This window comes from Limanda limanda, chromosome 15 (genome assembly GCF_963576545.1).
Source record: "Limanda limanda chromosome 15, fLimLim1.1, whole genome shotgun sequence".
NCBI lineage: Eukaryota > Metazoa > Chordata > Actinopteri > Pleuronectiformes > Pleuronectidae > Limanda > Limanda limanda.
The window spans coordinates 22,273,839-22,294,978 of record NC_083650.1 but is presented as its reverse complement, the minus strand read 5'-3'; the positions used below and the strand labels follow the sequence as shown (position 1 = coordinate 22,294,978).

The 21,140-nt window shown below is 40.5% G+C and overlaps 1 protein-coding gene across 1 annotated transcript in view; it reads right to left on the bottom strand.

Moving 5' to 3' along the window:
- Window positions 1-752, bottom strand: part of b3gat2 (beta-1,3-glucuronyltransferase 2 (glucuronosyltransferase S)) — a 47,809-nt gene extending 47,057 nt beyond the window's left edge. Inside the window, exon 1 of the mRNA XM_061087639.1 lies at window positions 219-752. Within this exon, the coding sequence (XP_060943622.1) occupies window positions 219-752 (534 nt within the window). The remainder of the gene's footprint in view (window positions 1-218) is intronic.
- Between the last annotated feature and the right edge of the window lie 20,388 nt (window positions 753-21,140).

Genomic DNA, 21,140 nt, shown 5'->3' with positions numbered 1-21,140 from the left:
CTGGCCTCAGTATACATCCCACAGCAGTTTGTTTCCATCTCATGGTTTATGGAAATAGCCCCAAACAATATCATCTAATTTATAAACAGGCATTTAGATGTTAAAAGTGTCAGATTACAGTGATCCGTGTTGTGTGCCGCAGTTCAGACTGAATGACACCTTGCCATGAAAGTCCCTGCACATTAAAAACACAATTAACACAACTCAGGTCCGGTTACCTCCTCGAACAGCTCCAGGCTGTACGTGTTGTCGTCATCCGCGAAGAAGACCACCCCGGGGTCCCGGCGGCCCCGGTGCTGCCGGAGCCAGGCCAGGGCCACGTTCCTCTGCTCGGTGGCCCGCGGCATCCCGGCTCGCTTGAACCTGCGGGGGGTGAAGACGTGCAGGTGCGTGAACGGCACCCCGCAGCGAGCCAGGAAGCGCGCCACCAGCTCCGTGCGCGTCGTGGAGTCCTCCACCACCACCCAGTGCAGCCGGGGCACCTGGCGGAAGGCTTGGGCCAGCCGGGTCAGCTCCGCTTTCTGCACCGGACGGGTGTAGGTCGGGGTGATGGCGTAGATGACCGGCAGCGCGGTCTGGTTGGGGGGGGTCCCGACCCCCGGAGCGCCGGTCCGGGCCCCCCGCTGCGCCCTGCCGGGCCGGGCGGCTGCCGGAGCCCGGATCGTCCTTTTACTGTCGATATCGATCATGATGATGACGATGAGGACCCAGGGTAGAAGGATGAAGAAGCGGCTGAAGAGCACTGATTTCATGGCGAGGCTGAAGTTCCCTCTCTCACTCACTCCATCACTCACAGATCCCAACGAGACACCAACTCCAACAACACGTCCTCAAACTCCGGTGATGTTATCCTGCAAAACCAAACAACCCGGAGCAGCTCCCGGAGTCCATCCCAAACTCTTCCGCTGCGTCCCCGTCCCAACGGGACCGTTATCCCCTGGTCCTCCTCCTCCTCTTCCTCCTCCTCCTCCAACCTCTCTTCTCTCGGATGGGACCTGAGCTCACTCGTCCTCCGGCTCACTCTCACACAACCTCACTTAAATCCCCATGTTCGCTCGTCATTAGGCTCCTGAGTGTTTCCCGAGGAGACGGAACCAGCCGGAGCGGTGACAACCCGCCGGTGTGCGCCGCCCCGCCGAGGAGCATCACTGGGCGAGGAGGACCGAGCGCTGCTCTGACTCCGGGAGGAGAATAAGGGAGGAGGGGAGGAGCAGGTGCAGAGCGGAGGAGGAGAGAGAGTGGATAGGGGGAGAGAACCTGGGGAGTGAGGGAGCGAGAGAGAGAGAGAGAGAGAGAGAGAGAGAGAGAGAGAGAGAGAGAGAGAGAGAGAGAGAGAGAGAGAGAGGTCTTGATATGTCGTCCACCAATAACAAGCCCAGCTGATCGAGAGGCTTAGTAACACCAACACAGAGATGGAGAGACACCGGGTTTGTCAACAACAAGATGTTAGTGTGGGAGAGGGAGTTGTCTGTGACCGTAGATGAAGACAAGTTGGATACCATTTGGTCTCTTGCAGAAAAGATTTCAATTTGCACTCGGACAAGAGCAACACAACTTAAGATCTTACACAGATTACATATTTCGCCTCACCGCAGGCATTTCTGATGTGGGAACTTTAACTCATTGTTTCTGGTCTTGTCATAAACTGATGATCTGTTACACATAATGTCTATTGCACTTCTGTCCTTCCTGGGAGAAGGGTCTCTTTCTCTTCTGAGGTTTCTTCCCCCTGATGAAAGTTTTTTTGGCAGTTTGTCCTCACTCTTAAGGGCCGAGGAGGTTGCACCTTGTTAAGTCCTATACGAGACAAATATGTGGATGTGGCTATACAAATTAAATGTAATTGATGATTGACATACAGCACGTATGATCATGCTGTTGGATTGAAAGCTGAGATCAAATAATAAACCTGGAGGAGCAGAACCCCAGTGTTGAGCTCTGGTGGTGTGAGGGTAATTGCTTTTGTCTGTTTCTGTCTTTAGAGGTCACATGTAGTTGTTACATTTCACTGATGGTATTTTAGCTAATTCACACAAGCAGTCTAATATAGGCTAAACGCAGAATTAATAAATGTACTTTTCATTTAACGTTATTACTTGAACTTGAATAAAGACGATCCGGTTTTTTTTTTCCACAAAACAAAAGTCAAGATTAAGTAGCCTACAAATACAGATAGAGATATTGGGTTGAAGTTATAAGTGAAATAGAGAGAATTGTTCATATTAATATAGGAATGGACCCCGTCTCCCAAGTGACTGTTTGAAAACAGCAGTCAACAAAAGATTGTATAATATTTTAACGTTTGCAGCTAGGAAAAATATTCTTTTGCAGTGGATCAGTGACAAGGTCCCTTCGGTCTGTGGTTGGCGCAAAATAATTTTTGAACTGATCCCTTTAGAATATCTTACCAACGTCATACATCACAGTGTAGATCAGTTCTACAGAGTGTGGCGCCCATTTTTGGATTATATCGGTCCAGACCTTTCCTCCACCCTATTAAAAGGACTGCTGTGGACTTGAACGACATTCGTGTACTGTGAGATTCACCACCTTTTGTATCATGCCATATGTTCATCCCTCATGTAAGAGCTGTCATGTATGTTTTGTGTTTGTTTTGTTTTGTGTCTATTTTTGTAGACACTGTTTGTTTGTTGAATGGAAACAAAAAAACTGCAATAAAAACAATGAAGAAGAGAAAAAACAAACAAAAAAAAAGATGTTAAATCAAAATTTGGTTTGGGCTACTCATGGTGGTGACTTCATTCAGGTCTTAGTTAGAGAGGGACCTACTTTTAAGTAAATTAACTGGCAAGTAATGTTAAAGGCTTGCCGGTTGAATAGTGTAAATAAATCCGTTGACTAAATCAATCAATTGATAGAAAAAAAAAATTCTATATTTATCCAACCATTTTGGTCAAAAACTTTGTTTGGACTTTAAGCAATTAAAGGGAGGGATTTTTTTCTCTGCATAGTTGCTATCACTCGCTCGTTTTGGGAATAGTTGGGTTTCTGTACAATTTTGTACCATCTCTTCCTCATTATATAAAGTGCCTTTGGATAATATATGTTCTGATTTGGCACTACTCAATTAAAATGTAATTGAATTACAGAGTTCACCAGATCAACATCTTATATCAGGACACCAAAAGCCGTGCATAGGTTCCAAAATGTAAAACTGGGATTGTTTCCACAGGAATTTGAGAAAATGTATAATCCCAGGATCAGACTAATTTAAGCCCAATAAAACCCAGATGCAGTGGATGAAGGGCACTGAGGATAAAAATGGGAATTGGGCACAGAAGTTGATTCGTTATATCCTGTGTGGTGTGTCCCAGTGGAAAACCACGGGACGGCACCCAACTGCTCGACAAAAAGACAAGCGTGTCTGAATTGTTTTGCTATCTCTTGTCTCACTTGACAACTTGCACATGTTTCCAGGCAGTGACACACGGAAGCAGAGGGTGCTACTCTGTGCACAACTGTAAAGATGCCGAAGTGAAAGAGAAATGATTGTGTTGCTGCTGTGAGGTGGAGCAGTGATGTCACTCACTTCCTTTTCGGATCCTCTCTAAACTGTTAATGGCTGTGTCCGAAATCTCTCACTAATCACCACATAGTCCACTTTATTGTAAATTTGCCCATTTTTAATGCTATCTGAATGTTTAGTGGATTTTTAAAAACCCTGTATAGTGCACTTATTGAATCCCACGGTGAAAAGCAGTGAACAACCGATGGTCACTAACTGAGCAATATATACCATCTTGCATTGTGCTTGTGGAGTTGACAGGAAGAAAAATGGCAGAGATAATAAAAGGCCCCACATTTTAGCCTTCTCTCTCTCTCTCTCTCTCTCTCTCTCTCTCTCTCTCTCTCTCTCTCTCTCTCTCTCTCTCTCGGATATTCTACTTATACTTATCAAATGGATACCGTGAGGATAAAGACAGACACGTTTATAATTGGCAGCATTTTCACACATCGTTTTTTCTATTATCTATTTTAGCGAACATCCCTGATAACACAAATCTGTGAGTTGAGCAAGATATGTAACAGGGGCAGAGCAGCACATCACAGCAAAAACTCATTTAACGAAAAGTATTGATACGAAATGTAAAATAAACATATCACAGGATTTTCCATAAGCAATAACGTCGTTACCGGCCTGAGATAGTATGCCAAGTAGGATCAGTGTGTTTGTCTTGTTCCAATTAGCTGACTATATATTATTCTGCATAGAAGTCCCATAGTGAGACACGGCATATATTGTCACAAAAGATGGCTTCCTGGTCAAGGCCAACTATTTGTCCTCTGCTGTGTGTCTGTTAGCCAAACCATATAGCAAGAATTTATGGCCCGTCTAATCTGACACAATGGCTGTCTTGAAAGACAAACCCATCAGTGCGGCTGATGATATAGCCTCTCCTCTCTCCTGTGTCATTATCAGACTGACAGATCAAGGTCATATCTAACCACAGCTGACTCCTCAGATGGAGTTCATCTGAAGAGAATTGGATCAAACTGAGGTCACTGGTCTCGCAGATCCTTTTAAGGGTCTTTGAAACAGATAAGCAGAGGAACTTCCCGGCTTACCGGTGTTCTCCACTTGAGCCGAGAAGATAATCAATGATGGTTAATTATGGACGCACCACGGATCAAGAGATCTGTCTGATCCACGCTAATAGAGTTGGTTCTCACAGAACTAATGCAGGAAAACAAGCTCATAATTTCACAGGTTGAAAGCACATTTGATTGTTTGGATTAGATGGCAGCCGGAATGCTAATGTGGGGGGGGGGTGAGAGAAAGAAGTGAAACTTTCTAGCTCTCTGATAGTTATTGAGTATTATACATGTCGTCAAAAAAAACGGCTTTCGGAGGCTTAATCAATCTCATGCTCAGTGATTTGGGTGAAAACCAAGTAATGGGCTTATTCAATGATAAATCACTTTTGAGAGACTGATGTGATGATTGCAAATGGTTTAAAGGCTGGATTCCAATAATAAATGGTCATGCTTTATCAGCCTTAATTGCATGTTCTTCCATCTGTTCATCAGCAATTTGGAAATCAAGTATCAAGGAAAATGTCAGTTTAAATTACATCATTCTTACTGACATTGCTTTGGATATTATTAGTAATATCCAAAACACAGAGGAATGAGGCTTTTTTTATGCATATACACAGAACCCTTAAAAACAGATTGATCTAAGAAAGGGAAATGCAAATCCTGGATTATCGAGATTTATGACCGGAATTGTAATAAAATGGGTTACTTAAAAAAATCAAAAAACGTCTGGATAGAGCAGGTTGAGAGTGTGAAGTGATTGGTATCGATCAACAACTCTGAGCTATAAATTCCTGCCATTTCACTAGAGCAATAAAAATCACATGTACTGCTCCTTTAAATCCTGCTGTCATACTGTGATCCCACTATCCTGTTTCCACATTATTATTGACATTTTATTCATAAGTAGCGTGAGTGCCTGGCTCGACAAAGGGTGCATGGCTGTCACACAACCAATCCTGCTGCAGATACACAATGCTCCGACCGCCCTGCAACATAAAGCATCAACCGCTGAACAACAGCTTTCCAACAAATTACCACAGCGTGTCGTTAATTCAGACTGCTAAGGAATGCTTGTCTAAATGAAATGACAATTTACATTAACAAAAGCTTTGTCAGGTGATGTATAAGGTTTTTTTTTTCCAATGGCTGAACTGCTCTGGGGACTGAATTGAGTCTCAAATGTAAAATTAGACATGAGAATGAAAAGCAAAGGATAAAAGTGTTTAGCCGTATTTAAAGGTTCGGTTTGTAAGATTTAGGTGAAAGTAATCTATTGGCAGAGGTTGAATAAAAGATTATCCTAGTATTTTTTTCAGTGTTTTATCATTGTGCAAATTGCTGTTGACTTTACCATAGAATGGCCCCTTTTTTATTTGGATACTTTATATTTACATAGAGAGCAGGTCATCTCTACTGAGGCCACCATGTTTTTAACAGTAGCCCATACTGGACAAACTAAACACCGTTTGAGTTTTTACGACAACCGACGGGTACCACACGTTCTCTTCCATGTTTGGAAGGGGAGGGTGCCAAAGCTGAAGAGTCTCCATCGCCACCCTCTGCAGAATAATTAATAAACCCTGTCTACTCCATACCAATGGATGGGACATGGACCAAAGCAAAGTCATTGTACACGTGAAATGTAATAATATTTGTAATAATAAAATATGATTTCTGACATTTTTATCACATTGATGTTCATGTGTGGATTTTTCCGGTAAGTTTGGTTCTGATCAGTTATTTGATGCTATACAGTTGTGGCGAAACATTATAATTGACAGTTAAGACTACCTCGTGATTGGTCGAGTCAGTGTATCACAGACACTTTGTTAGTCTAACCTTGTGTCCCGTGTGCTACTACACAGACAGGCTCTGAATGCAGAAAAAGGCAGTGCTTGTATCCAGGATATTTTAGCAAATAATCTTTTCAGTAAATATGGCTCTGTAGCTTTGAAATCCTTCAATATGTCCAAATTAGAAAATTGCCTCAAAGGGCTTTACAGTCTGTATGCTCTCAACACACTATCAACAGACCCAAACATTGAAAATATTGATTAATGCAATTTTAGCTCGCCGTAAATATTGACTCCATTTGCAGTTTATGTTTGCTTTTTTGCCAAACCTGTGTCTCTGTCCTGAAAAGGTGAGGAGTTTATAACAGCCAGTGTTTTTCTATTCCTGTCTCCAGAGCAGCTCTGGGAAATACACTGTACAGCGTGAACTTCAATCTGCTCTGCCTCCTGAGCGCTTTGTCAAAGCGTGATAGGAGTAGATGCAGTTAAAAACAACAGGTAATTCAGTCCTTTGTTCTTTCACCTTCTCAAGACGTACACAGGCCCTGGTCCAGCTCTCTGCTTTGCAGCCAGTAAGGGCATCTCAAGTAAACAAGCTGGTCTAAGTAAAGTCAATCTGGATGATGTTTTTTCCAGCAAAATAACCTTTGACGTGCAGCCTGTCACCAGGGTAAGACTGGATCTACGCTTGCTGTTGATGCGATCCCCAAAGGCTTGACTATTTGTGACATTATGTCAAATGTCAGGAGTCGGTGTGATTGAGGGCACGGAGGAACACGCATTGTGGTGACACTCGATGACGTACATGATTGAGGCCTCGCCTGCTACTGATGGAGTGGTGCTCCAGCAGAGGTGAACATTTTAATTTTCATAAAATGCTTCAAGGGCCATACTAAATTAATAAAAAAAGATATCACTCTAACCTCTTCAACATGATGGCTATTTGGAGACTGATATCAAATGTGAGTGATGATGTATTTGATAAAGCAATATAGGTTTTTCCAAATAGAGATGCAGATGTCAGTGCATGTCTTCTCTGAATGGAGAAAAACCTCAGGACGCAAGTAAAGTTTATAGAAGCAGAGGCAGGTTGTTGTATCTTCTGTAGATTTAAACTTGTTGTTGCTTGGCAGCTCTGTGATTTAATATTGCAGTTTTAATACTTCCGCTGGTTCCATGTTAAATGGCGTCCAAAATATGCTTATTGAAAGAACCATGTTGTCTATTATCGATAGACATTTCATCCCAGTCATTTCATCCCAGTATGTAATTAAAACTGTGAATAATTTTAAAATTTTTTGTAAATGAAACATAGAACAATAATTATTACACCCTTATGCAGAAAATTACAGAGATTATTTTCCATCAATTTTTTCCTATTTTTTTTGTTTTTTTTTACTGGTATAATAATTGAAAAATTCACACATGTAGAACATGTAAAGAGGCAAACATACACTTATAAAGCAGAACCAATATAATTTTATATTTGTGGGAGGGTTGTTGGTCAATGTAACACTTTCTTTTTCTAAAGTTGTATCATATCAATGTCATGTCAAATTAGGATTTTGCCTGCAAGTTTTATTTTGTGTGATGAAATGCGTTGAAAACCCAATCATAATTGTACATCGATCTGACAAATCTTAAATAAAATTACAGAAAATTTAAGATAGAATGTTGTGTTATAATTTTCAATTGATAATTTTTAATACAGAAAATTGAACTGATAAGCAACACAGAAACCTTGGATGATGCCCTATAACATGTTGAAAAGGAGATGGAGAGAGAATGTCAACGACAGAGAGGAGAATACATGTGTTCACATGGTTATGTATGTTCCTTTGTGTCTGTACATGTGTGCAGGGAAGGAGGCAGGACTTCTGTATAGCAGAACCCTGAGGGTACCTTCCTGTCATCACTACAAATACAGCTGAGACAGATGATGGAATGGACAAAGGAGCGAGTGAATGTATCGCTCGAAGGGAAAAACTGAAGAGAAGGCAAAGAATAAATGAATGGAAATAAGTAAGACACACACAGAGAGAGGGAGAGAACAAATAGATGAAGGGGAAAAAAAGCAGAATAAGAGAGGGGGATAGAGTGCTGGAGTAAAGACTGATGTTTACTGGTAAAGAAACATCCTGCCGTGCTTGGAGTCAGACCTGCTACAGAGATGCCACGACCAGCTAACTGGAGCACACCGGTGTGCATATAAATCTCAGCTGAAAATGCAATTATGATAATTCACAGTACAATTCAATTCAAGGGGACAATTCAAATCCGTACAAAAACGGCAACCCGATCACATCGCATTTGTCAACACCATTAGCATAGAAATAAGTTTCTGTCCAGCACATCTGCAGATTGGTGGGTGACTTGATGTATTCTGCACCGGGATGAAAAGTCATTCAGAGGTGCAGCTTGACATTTGATGGCCTTAGTATGAAAAAAAATCTGGCAAATAATACTCTGTTAAATTGGTCCGTCTCCTGACTCCTGACTCCTGAAATTGTCCTGATCATGGAAGGAAATAACAGACCTACATCTTAAAAATGCATATGAATGAATTCTTAGTTCCTGATGACTGACAGAATCCTGGTTTGACTTGGGACATTACAAAATTCTAGAAGAAACAAAGGCCCTGTGAAATATCCATCAAATCAAATCAAATCAAAAAATATTTTATTGTCTCAGAAAGAAATTTTTCTTGGGCCAAAACGCTACACCAGCTGCAAGGAGTACATTGTACAAGAGACAACAACAACAGAAACTGTTCACAAGGACATATACCGCAAGATAATAATAATGAAGAATAAAAGTGAGTTGAATATTGCACCTGCCCTAAAAACCCTTAAAATGATAAAACACTAAAGGACGTAACAAGATAAAAAAGATGAAAGTCAGAAACCAGCATTAAAACTTACAAACCAAGTTCCGCGGTTATTAAAATACATGAGCGAATCAACACGTCTCCTTGTTGAGAAGTGTGATAGACATCGGGCTGAATGAGAACTTGAGGCCATCAAAGTTTAACAATAATGGAGAAATACATACACACACTTGCCCTGTTTTCCACTTCACATTTTAGTTTGTTAGTTGGCATCATTCAAAAATAGTCTCTAGCTAAAAAGTCAGTTCACAAGAAGAGTGGCTGTACCAGCTATAAAGGCTGTTAAACTTTACATTTCTGTTTCAGCCATTAATCTTCTTTAAAAAACCCATCAGCAGTAACATTTTAATTAGATATAAAGCTCTACAGGAACTGATTGCTTGTGCTACTTTTAACAATGTCTAACAGTGATACTAGAATTGGGTTCAGCAATTTCTATGTGTAAATTTTCATCCGGAAATACTACTAATAATACTCGAGCATCTGTCACATATGCCACCGCTCAAACCCGATGAATCCTGCAGATGATCTCCAGCTCCTCTGGAGGAAGTCGGGAGGCTCTCACTTGGACATCTGCTTTCTCACATACAGCCTCAGGAGATTCTCAGGAGTTCAGTGCATGTCTGAAAGCAGCTTCACAAACTCTCAATGTCCATCTCTATCAAGTGTCGCCTAGACATTTGGGCCAATACAGACTTTGTTTTTATGCAGATATCGGAAAGAGATGTCAAGGTGTTGTTAGCTTATTATGTTTTTTCAACATTCCAACTCAAAAGGTGCCAGACTACATATCGAGATCATTTTTTTTTCAATAATTACAATCGGAAGATGTCCCATTTACAATGATGATGGACGGTAGAAAAACATGATGAGTGTCATGATAACATACTTTCATTTCAGTTTTCACATTCTCATGGAGAATCTCAGACGCCTACGTGATTAAAATGATTCTACTTTTGAAAACTTGACAAGCAAAATCCAATCTCAAACAAAAATTTGATTTTGAGAGACTTGATGGCAGAATGAAATTCAAATGTGGCTGTTGAAGACGCTACTTGTGGGATTTATTGTTTTCCTGCTTGTCACTAAAGCCTGCAACTTACAGTTTAACTGGAATTAGCCATCACCTTCTCTAGATAAGAGTTCCCTTTTTTTTTATTAGGAATTACCAGAAAAGTTGGGAGCCTGTGCACATTGTGATGCACATGCTAATACAATAAGCTCAACAATAAACGTTTGCTCAGTGAATGTAATGTCCAAGTCCTGTAAAGGTATTCTTGACACTCTCAGGGTTAATTAATTATCTCCACCACAGAGGTTATATTTTCATCCATGACTGTTGGATTTTTTTTTTCTTCTAATCATTAATATACAAAAAGTACTAAACAGATTCTCACCAGACATGGTGGAGGCATTGGACATGGGCCTGGAGAGACCCCTTCATTTTGATGCATATCCACCTAAAAGGGCAGGCAGAGCATTTTCAATCATTGCACTCAAATTTTTGTGGATTTAAGATAAAAAAATAATTCTGACAAGTCGACTTCTGAGTACAACTTCATGCAGGGCTTAAAACAAAGACCCTGTGCTTTTATATTTTATAAGAGCTGAACAGACGTAGGATGGTTTGGCCTTGGTGGTGTTGTATTGGACAGCTGTTAGACTGTATTATACTGATGTGGTCTTATGGCTACAACTGTAATAACCACAGACTTCAATCAGTTTCTCTCTATCACAATGTGTTAGAAAAAAACTGAACATTACAAATATCTGTTTCATTGGATTGCATACAGCATCGTCAAAGAGATTTCATTAAAGATTGTAAAAGTTTTTATTTGAGTTTTTCATGATGAAGCTGAATAAAATGTGCGGGAGGAGTTGACATGGCTTGTATATGGTGTGAAATACTTTCTATATCAGGTAGTTGGAGTTTGTTTTTACATTCCTGTGGCAGCCACATGACTTTAGCTGGTGCCAGGTATGTTATTGAAACAGCTTTTTATTGTGATGCTTTTTGTTGCCAAAGCCAATTCTCATATGTATTACAAAAAGGGCACCAGCTCCAGCCTGTGATGTGCGCATCTGCAATCTGTGTAGGCTGGAACCATTTTAACATTGTTCGGCCAAAACAATAAAGCAGGGAGAGAGAGGAGGCCATGTCTGGTTGTGCACGGATAATGACACTGGTGTTGGGATTTATGTGCTACGAGTGGCTACGGAATTTACCAACAGTTGTCAGGTTGCAAAGCTATTTTCAAAATCAAATAATGTTTCTGGTAGAAAGACTCACTATTGAGTGAGGTTGTGTATTAAGCCACATTGCAGTTTATATTTTATTAATAAAGATTTAAAACCTAATACATCACTAAACGTTTTGATCCACCAACCCACCTTCACCTTGAGATGTTAAATCTGTGCAGTCAAAGGGTTTCAGGAAAGCACCACTAAGAGAGAGCGCACAGACAGAAGAAGAGAAGGAAAACCAAAACTGAACAGTGTTTCCTAATTGGGTTCAGGTTCACCCGCGTTTGAAGGTTTACGTTTTTGCCAGTCGAGATTAAAATACTGTCCTAGAGGTTTGAAACTAGAACAGTGCAGCAGCTCTACGCCTCCTGAGAAGTGTGGACGTCAGGTGAAGGCCTCTTCGTAGAAGAGTTGATGCATTTTCAAACAAGTGATGTTATGTGTGAATGTTGCATTGATCTATGTCCTTACCAAATTGACCACTATTGTAATTACTACTATTATTTAGCTGAACCTCCAGTGGTCACCCTGTCAGCAAGAGACATAATGCGTCGGAAAACGGATCAGTGATCAAACAACCATTCTGCCTACTGTCCTCAAAAACTTGTTTTTCAGAAATACAAAATGTTAGAACTAGGGCTGGGCAAGTTAAGTCGTTTTAATCGAGTTAACTCATCACTTATTTACTCAGACAATTATTATTTTGTATTTGCTTTGATAACATTGTTAAGTTGAGATTTACACTGAATATTTTATTTAACTGCTACTGTATTAAATGCTGATGTTAAAAGTGTTTGCACAACAAATGTTATGGCACTTTCGTTCATATGGCAGAACATTGAAAATAAAATTGCGCTATACACTACTTTTTAATTCATTATTGGACTTTGCGTATACAAATGCGATTAATCGCGATTAAAACTTTTAATCGTTGCCCAGCCCTAGTTAGAACATAGTTCTATACGTGTAAAGTAAAGTCGATCAGTTTCAAAAAGTGCAATTCAGTTATGTCATGACTGTGAATGAGCTCAAAGACATTCAGGGCAATCTCTCGATGTCTGTCATCTGTGCAGATTATACCACTAAACCTCAACAAAATACACTGAATAAAAGCTGAACATTATTAGACTGCGAGAAAGCTTTATTCAATTCAGTTTTATTTGTGTCACAACACATCATCTCAAGGCACTTTACAGAAGAAGTTACAGAGAAACTCAGCAGTTCCCACAATGAGAAAAGAGTTTGAGAAACTCCATAAAGGCAAAATTGCTTCTTCTGTAGAACCTTGCACTTTACTGAATTTATTCTCTCCCTCTAAAATCAAATCTCCAAAGAATAACTGTGTTTCTGTGCCTCCATCCAGTCAGACCAACTGGATAAAAATCTAATAACGATTTTCTCTCTCTGTCTTCCCAGTTTCTTCCTTGTCTCTTTTTTACTCCTGTTCGTCCTCCCTTTTTTGCTCACCACCCCCTCCCACTCCATCTCACTCTTTTATATTTCACTTGGTTTAAATCTCTCCCTCTCTGAGAGTGCCGAAGCAATCTGAGCTGATTTGTTTGAGAAAACAGTGCAGTCTGAGGAGACAGGAGACAGGAGACAGGAGACAGTCCAGTCTGAGGAGACGGTGCGGTTTGAGAAGATAGGAGACAGGAGACAGGAGACAGTGCAGATTGAGGAGACAGGAGACAGTGCAGATTGAGGAGACAGGAGACAGTGCAGATTGAGGAGACAGGAGACAGTGCAGTTTGAGGACACAGGAAACAGGAGACAGTGCAGTTTGAGGAGACAGGAGACAGTGCAATTTGAGGAGACAGTGCAGTTTGAGGAGACAGGAGACAGTGCAATTTGAGGAGACAGGAGACAGTGCAATTTGAGGAGACAGGAGACAGTGCAATTTGAGGAGACAGTGCAGATTGAGGAGACAGGAGACAGTCCAGATTGAGAAGACAGGAGACAGTGCAATTTGAGGAGACAGGAGACAGTGTAGTTTGAGGAGACAGGAGACAGTGCAATTTGAGGAGACGGTGCAGTTTGAGGAGACAGGAGACAGTGCAGATTGAGGAGACAGGAGACAGTGTAGTTTGAGGAGACAGGAGACAGTGCAGTTTGAGGAGACGGTGCAGATTGAGGAGACAGGAGACAGTGTAGATTGAGGAGACAGGAGACAGTGCAGTTTGAGGAGACAGGAGACAGTGCAGATTGAGGAGACAGGAGACAGTGCAGATTGAGGAGACAGGAGACAGGAGACAGGAGACAGTGCAGTTTGAGGAGACAGGAGACAGTGCAGTTTGAGGAGACAGTGCAGACGCTTGGAAAACAGAAACACTCAGCAGTCAGTGAAGATCGGTCCAGGAGGAGTCGGTCAGCCGCTGTGAGGACGTCCACTCGTGTGACCGACATAGACAGAAGATACATCAGGAGCCTTTAAAGTGTGAACCTACAGGAGGCTCTGGATGTGGATACCAAAGTGGCCAAATCTCAAATCTTTCCAAATCTCATTTGCATCCCAAACACATCACATCCCTATACCCCCCTGTACTTTTCTCTGTGACTACATTCGCTCCTGGCTCTGCGCCCGGCCTTTTCTTTGTGTACAACACAGGCCTGGACGGAAACAAATGCTCTACCTCGCGCAGTCTGTGCACTGACATTGATGGCTGTGGCTCTGCCAGCGTGTCGTGGAGCCAGGACAGGAAAGTCTCTAGAGCGTGCCCGGCAACCAAACAAACTGCTGTTTGACTAACCTTGAATTACTGGCAACATCTAGCAGCATTAGCATAACAGAGGAGGCATCCCCTGTAGAAACACGCCGTCAATGTATACTTTGTGCACTATGCGAGCACTCAATGTTAATTACATGCTGGACTTTGGCTGAGTCAATGACTGTTGATGTGCTATGAAGTCGCACTGGACAAAATGTTCGGTTTTAGGCAGTTAGTAAATTGTTACAGATTCAGTGTGTTTTGAAACAATTGTGTGCTTTACTCAAGGACACAATGGGTTTCTTTTGAGACACAAAGTGTGTGTGTTTGTGTGTCTGTGTGTGTGTGTGTGCTGGTGTGTGTGTGTACGTGTGTGTGTTTGATATCTCTCAACATTGTAGGTATTTTTAGTTGATATAACCTCTAGAATAGTAGAGCGTATACTGTCACCCAGGCCGAACATTCCTACACACAATTGTCTTGTTCTTAGAGTAGAAATATAAATGCAAAAAAATGATTTGTCATAAGACACAGTCAAAAAAGTAACAATTTCCACGATCTGCCCCTTAATTCCCCACTTGCAGCAAAATGTAAAATTCACTCTAGTGCAATATTCTTGTCTGTTGTTGTATTAGATTCAAAGTTTATAATCATTGTTTCACAACATAAGTTTACTTTTGTTTTGGGGTAATAATAAATCATTTAAAGTCAGATGGCTGGAGTACTAGAGAAGTTCTGAATAACGTGTTGTGTTTGACTTCGCCAATCAGGTCTTGACTGGAGTGCATGTCATTCTGTATGACTGTACAACAGAGGAGACGGATTATTTGTGCAGCTGGTTATTGTTACCAGATAATATTAATGTGGATAAAGAGATGCAAACCTGTTGCACACAAACAAAAGCAACTATTACAAAGCTGGTGTAGGCAGAAAAAACAACCTATGTTTAGACCATAGACTGTAGTCTGTATATGAAGATGGACAACATGTCATATCCCCAAAACTGAAGCCAAAACATTTCATCCTGCCTCTGGTAGCTGGCTGCAGAATAGACCACTCACCCTCCTCTATCTTAGGATGGGACGTGGACCAAACTAAAAAGCCAAATACAAATCAAAAGATTTTACTCAAAAGATTGATTCTGTAATTTTTAGTAGTTCTCATCACTCTGACTTACGTCCATGTGTTCATGAGTCTGATAAGCTTGGTTGTAATTGATACAAATATGGTAAAAAGTCATGATTGAAGGTGAACTAGCGATATTGATATGGTATTGATAGCACACGTATGGGAGGGACATCGCAGGTGCTTCTCCATCCCTCCATCACTACTGCTCAAACTCTGGCACCAAGTGGCGTCTTGGCAGCTTTCGCTATCTGGGATATCTTGGCTTCATTTTAGGATAGTGGGAGGAAGTGCAGATGGGTCATCCATCTTTATAAACTACTACTGCTACTATGGTTTGGAGACGGATCAATTTTCGAGTTGAAATTAGAATTGCTCTTTGATAAGGTTAGGTGACCTTCCTCCCCATGGCAATAATACATGATCACGGTTTAGAAAGGCCAAAAGACTTCAGCAGGATACCGTAATCGAGCAGCAGTTTTCTGTGTTTCAGGCCAATGTTGTGTTTGTCCAGTCATCTCCTCCGACCTCCTCCCATTGCACTGTGTTGTACTATAATAATGTTACAATACTTCTTCCTTTGCCTCCGGCAGTTATATCACCACAGCTGCCAGTGAGCTCGGGTGAACCTTTTTCTAAAGCTTTTGGCCATGGTGCTGCCTACTTATCTCACCTGGTGAGAAAAAGTATACATCATATCATGCTTTCTTTCAAAAGATGTTAGAAAAGCAGTGGAATTCCTCCACACATTATTCTGAGTTCCCCTTTTTGTTTTTTTTTTATCCCAGAACAAGTCATCGCACATCACTGTTTGTGAAACTGCAGTCCCATACATCACCCTCCACCTCGCTGCACATTGTATTTCTATAGCACAGCCCTGAGAGCTTCTATCCATCTTCACGCTGACACATGACATCCTGCCTGAGTTGAAACACATCACTGTGTCTGCTCAGAGAGTTCAGCTCATCAGATAAATATTCAAATCCAAATATGAAAACAAAGGGTTGTTTTTCACTGTCTGAAGCAAACTGAGTCTCTTCAATTTCAGTTGCACGTGGAATAATTGGCTTGAGAAAATCAAACATTTATTAAATACTGCTCCTTTCACTGGGATATGAAAGATGAACTACGGTTTATTTTATAGGCCATATATGAAGACACTTTTCTAGTGCATCATATGGTGGAGATGTAGATTTTGCAGCATTTCCTTGATCGATTATGGGGTTGATGTATTGATCCGTGGCACTTTTGTGGCTGGTGGCTGGTGTTCATTTACCACCAGTTCATTTTCCAGCCATTGTCGATGGATGATTTATCACGGGCAACATTCACGCCTGTAGCCTTTAGTGTATGTAAACAGGTCAGTGTGGACAGCAGCCTCATCTGTTACACTGACACTTAGTCATTAGCCATGAGCCAGACTGTCGGCCTGAGAGATTAGCTGCTGCCGCACTGCAACTTGAAAGCTCCAGGGGAAGAGAAAGTGGAGGTGGAATTCGACAAAACGCGTTTGAGTGCGACACTGAACAGTGAGAAGTGAATGTGGAGAAGAGCTTGACACATTTTCCCCCCGTTATTTATTGAGAGTAACACACATAGTCAGCCGTGCTTCACACTAACCGTCCTAATTACAGGAGCAGTGATTTTTTTTTTTCCTGAGCTCTAATCTGTACTGATTGCTGATTGCTAATCCTAAATGACTCCACGCACCGCTGTCAGATGGTGACACTCATTTGTGATGATTTCAGCATTATCATAATGGAGCAGGTGTTTTTTCACCAGAGCATGGCTTTCTCTCTCCCTCTTTACATAGTCACAAAGACATGTCTGCATCAAGCAGTTACAAGGTAATGCTGTTAAAGTACAGAACGAGACTATAGGATCATGGACATGACAGAGATGAAACTCAAACTAAATTTATTTACAAGGCTTGTAAAATCAAGTGAGTTGAAATGTTAATCAAGTTGGGTGATACAATTCTGTAGGCGCATAACTAACAAACTCTTTCACATTTCACATTTATTTTTTTAACAACTATTGTGCAGCTGATCTGAATGGCCTAATGAATAATTATTTATTTATTATTTAATCTAAATATTACTTTCATTAATATTTGTCATTAGAAGATAGTTAGATATGTTTTATGTTTTTAGTTCAGAAATAAGCCAGAGAAACATTGCATTGCAATGGTGAAGCTAATGGAACGGAGGGTAGGTTGTAGACAAGCTAGCCTGGCTTCATTAGCTAGTGGCCTCTCCAGCCTTGGGGTATGAACAGTTATGTTGGCCTCTGAGTCTGTTTAATCAGTTTGTAGGCTATAGAAAACAAAAACTTTGTCCCAAATTACCACTCATTCAATAACAGCTACTTTACAATCAACTGAAAATCTTGACGCTTAATTATTAATGAACACAAACCCTCTCAAGGGGACATCTAGTTTATTTAGTTTGATATACACTGTATTCTACAGTTTCAGTATATTAACATGAAAGACTCCAACAAGATTACCTTGTTAATTTTCAATTAGCTCACGATATACAAAGAACAAAAAGAACAGAAGTTACACAATGCACCTCATCGAAATATATCAGTCCCTAAACCAACGCTTTTATGTACATTCAATGTTAATAACACAAAGCAATATTTACAGGGAGATAAACAACCACTAGTACTTCATGTTAGAAGAGAAAACAATGTAGTAATACACCAACAACAATAACAGTATTGACAGGAAACAGACAAATTAATTAAATGTAACCACTAGAGCCTGTTTTTGCATATATCTCATTATTTTGTGGCTATCTTTTCTAATGTGATCATTTGTATTGCATCACAGACTCTTTCTTTCTGTGTAATTGAAAGAATCCACGTACTTGTGACCGCACACAACCAGAGAAGGACATTTTCAGCATTCAGAGGAACTGTGCCGCAGTGAGGTAAATCTCCCAGCACACACTGTGCTGTGGAATGACTATATTAGTGTTGATTGTGGCTTGCTTAGTTATGCTAAACCAAAAATCTTTTATTTTAATGGAGCAGATGGAGCAGAGTTCCTCCAGCAGCAGCAGCAGCACAGTCTTGTTCATTTACTGCCGTCCCCTATTCCCATTTTATACAGCTGCTACCCAGAGTAATAAAATCAGGTTCGTATTTTCAATTGCCTTAAATTGTGTTTTGTTCAATAGAATGACTACCTCACAATTTCCTCAATGTCATTGTCATTTTGTTGTTTTTACGATATGTAAGGAAATATCCTTTATGTCATCAAATATCTTGTGTTTGATAACTATATGTTGTGATTTATTTTCCTATGTATCTTATTTCTTATTGTATAAATCCTTTCTAAATAAATCCTTTCTGATTCTGATTCTGAAAAAAACATCTAATTTTAAATTTGCCCGCATTTGATCCTGCAGTGTTTGTTTAAAAGCAAGAGTATGTATTTTCCTCTTTGACAGCCATGTTGAGTTATAATCTGGTCATTGACGTCATCATTTTACAGTTAAATATCATGCATTTGATTTCCAATGTTTACGACTTGGAATATTCAGTTCAGATCCAATTTTTTCTGCTGATGGTTCAATAATTAGATTAGATAAATCCCTGAAGCTGGACATTCTTGTTTTCTACCTTGATGTATGATGAAACGATTGGAAATTAGGTCAATGATCCTTTTTGAGGCTTCGAGTAGATCATCTTGATCCACTGCGTGAGATTTTTCTTTTCTAGCCAAACCCATATTTCTGCAGAACACTGAGGATAAAGAGCCATTTTATTTGATCCATAACATTTAATAATTTCCGAGTTTTATCAGATGAAGGCTGTTTTTTATGGAACCAGTTGGGTCACTGTGTATCGGTTTTTCCATTACATGGTTTAATCTTGCTGTAGGAATTGTGGCAAGTAATTGACTGAATTAAATAGTTATTTTCCAGTTCTTTTGACCACTCAGGAAGCTTTGAATTAACAAGTCACATTCATCCATTCACACAACACTTCTACACACCGCACAGTTTCTATCACACACCATTCATACGCTGTCAAAACCGCCGTCAGGGGGAGTTTGGGATTCAGCATCTTGCCCCAGGACACTTCTGAATGGAACAGACTGGAGGAGCTGGGGATCAAACCACCAACCTCCTGGTTAGTGGACCCTCTCTACCTGCCTAGCCACAGCTGTCCCAAGAATTTTATTGACATTCGCTCATGATAGTTGATGATACTTGTTACATAATAGATATTTTTTTATTTATTTTATCAATAAAAATCAAATGAAAGCTTCCTTTTTCAAAAGATACTCGATATACCAGCAAAATAATGGGATAAATCCTCCTGAGACAGTCTGAGTTAAAACCCATTTTAACGGTTTTATTTACTTTGTATATTTATTGGCTGCTCGGATACATTTTTCCTCTTCATCTGATATGCTGGTATGAAGAATAATTTTATTTCATAATTTCAGCATTGACTCGTCAGACTTCAAAGTTGATCTGGATATGGTAATTGAGTTATTCTGCATTCAAATACAAGATGCGTCATATTTTGTTGTTGTTTCGATGTTTTTTGAAGTCTTGCAGCTAAAGTCTTTCCTGCCTTTTCCCCACATTCAGATAAAAGTCTTTCTTATCTTCATTTGAATGAATTCCCCTCTGAGGAGTTTATGCTAATGTCCATAAAAGTATGGCTATATTTATTTTGTTAAGCTTTTTAATTTCCAGACCCTCACACAAAAACTTACTGACCTTCCACCGTTTGTATCACAGTGACACAGATTACAAATGAATGTCAATCTGATAGGATGTAAATTGTCATAGACAACTAGAGAAAATAGCAGACTCTGGGCCACTTTCCTAAGAGGTTTCTGGCTAAACTGGGAACATTATGCACTGGGAAGACGTTGTGGGTCATGACATTTGATATAAAAGAGAGTCCAGCAGCATGTATTACAGAAGTCCTTTTTCTTAAGCTGCGTAAGCTTACATGTGTTTAGGTGGTGAATGAGTGGGCGGATGAACAAGGCAACCAGCTGGGCAGTAGAAGAGCTGCTGTCCAGCCTGGAGTCGGAGGCTGATTTAGCTGAAACAGCAGTATGTACAATGGCCGGCTGTGGAGACTGCTGCTTGATCTGTTCTCAGCCACTCCTAGGATGATCTTCTCAAGTTCGCCGGCCACTGGAAAAATACTCTGGCATATATATCATGATGTGTTTCACTTTAATGTGAAAAGAAAGAGGCAGTTAAGATGATGACACAGTGCCACCGCGTCAGCTTTCTCTATGTGGAGGCTGACACCACAGCCCCCAATCCCTCTCTGAGCTTCCTCCACAGATGACGGCAGCTCTGTCGGAGGAAGCTGAGCAAGGACTCTGAGTTAATCTGCAGGTTCAGATCCTCTGGGTTTATCTCTGCCACCTCTGCATCACAAACTGACGTCTGACTCTCCTGAATTAGCGCTGATTGGCTGCACGTACACACAGTGTCCCAGGAGAGCAGCTGAGGACATAAATAACTACTCTATTACAAGACCCAGTTATTGGCTGTTAATCTAAAAGCTAATTATCACCCTATTTTTTCTCATTTTCAGCCCAGACCAACAAGAATCATTTAAAGCATCTCTTCCCAGAGATCAATTAACATGAATGATTTTGTTTCACTGTGTTCAACTCTAACAGTGTGGATTAGGTTTTCAAACCATCAGTGGACCGTTACGTTTAACTTGCAGCTTTTAGAGGAAACAGTATTCTGCTAAACTTCAAAATCCCTCTAAGTAGATATATTCATTATTAATGCTCTGTTTTAATATTAATAAAGTGGGTTATGGACCAAA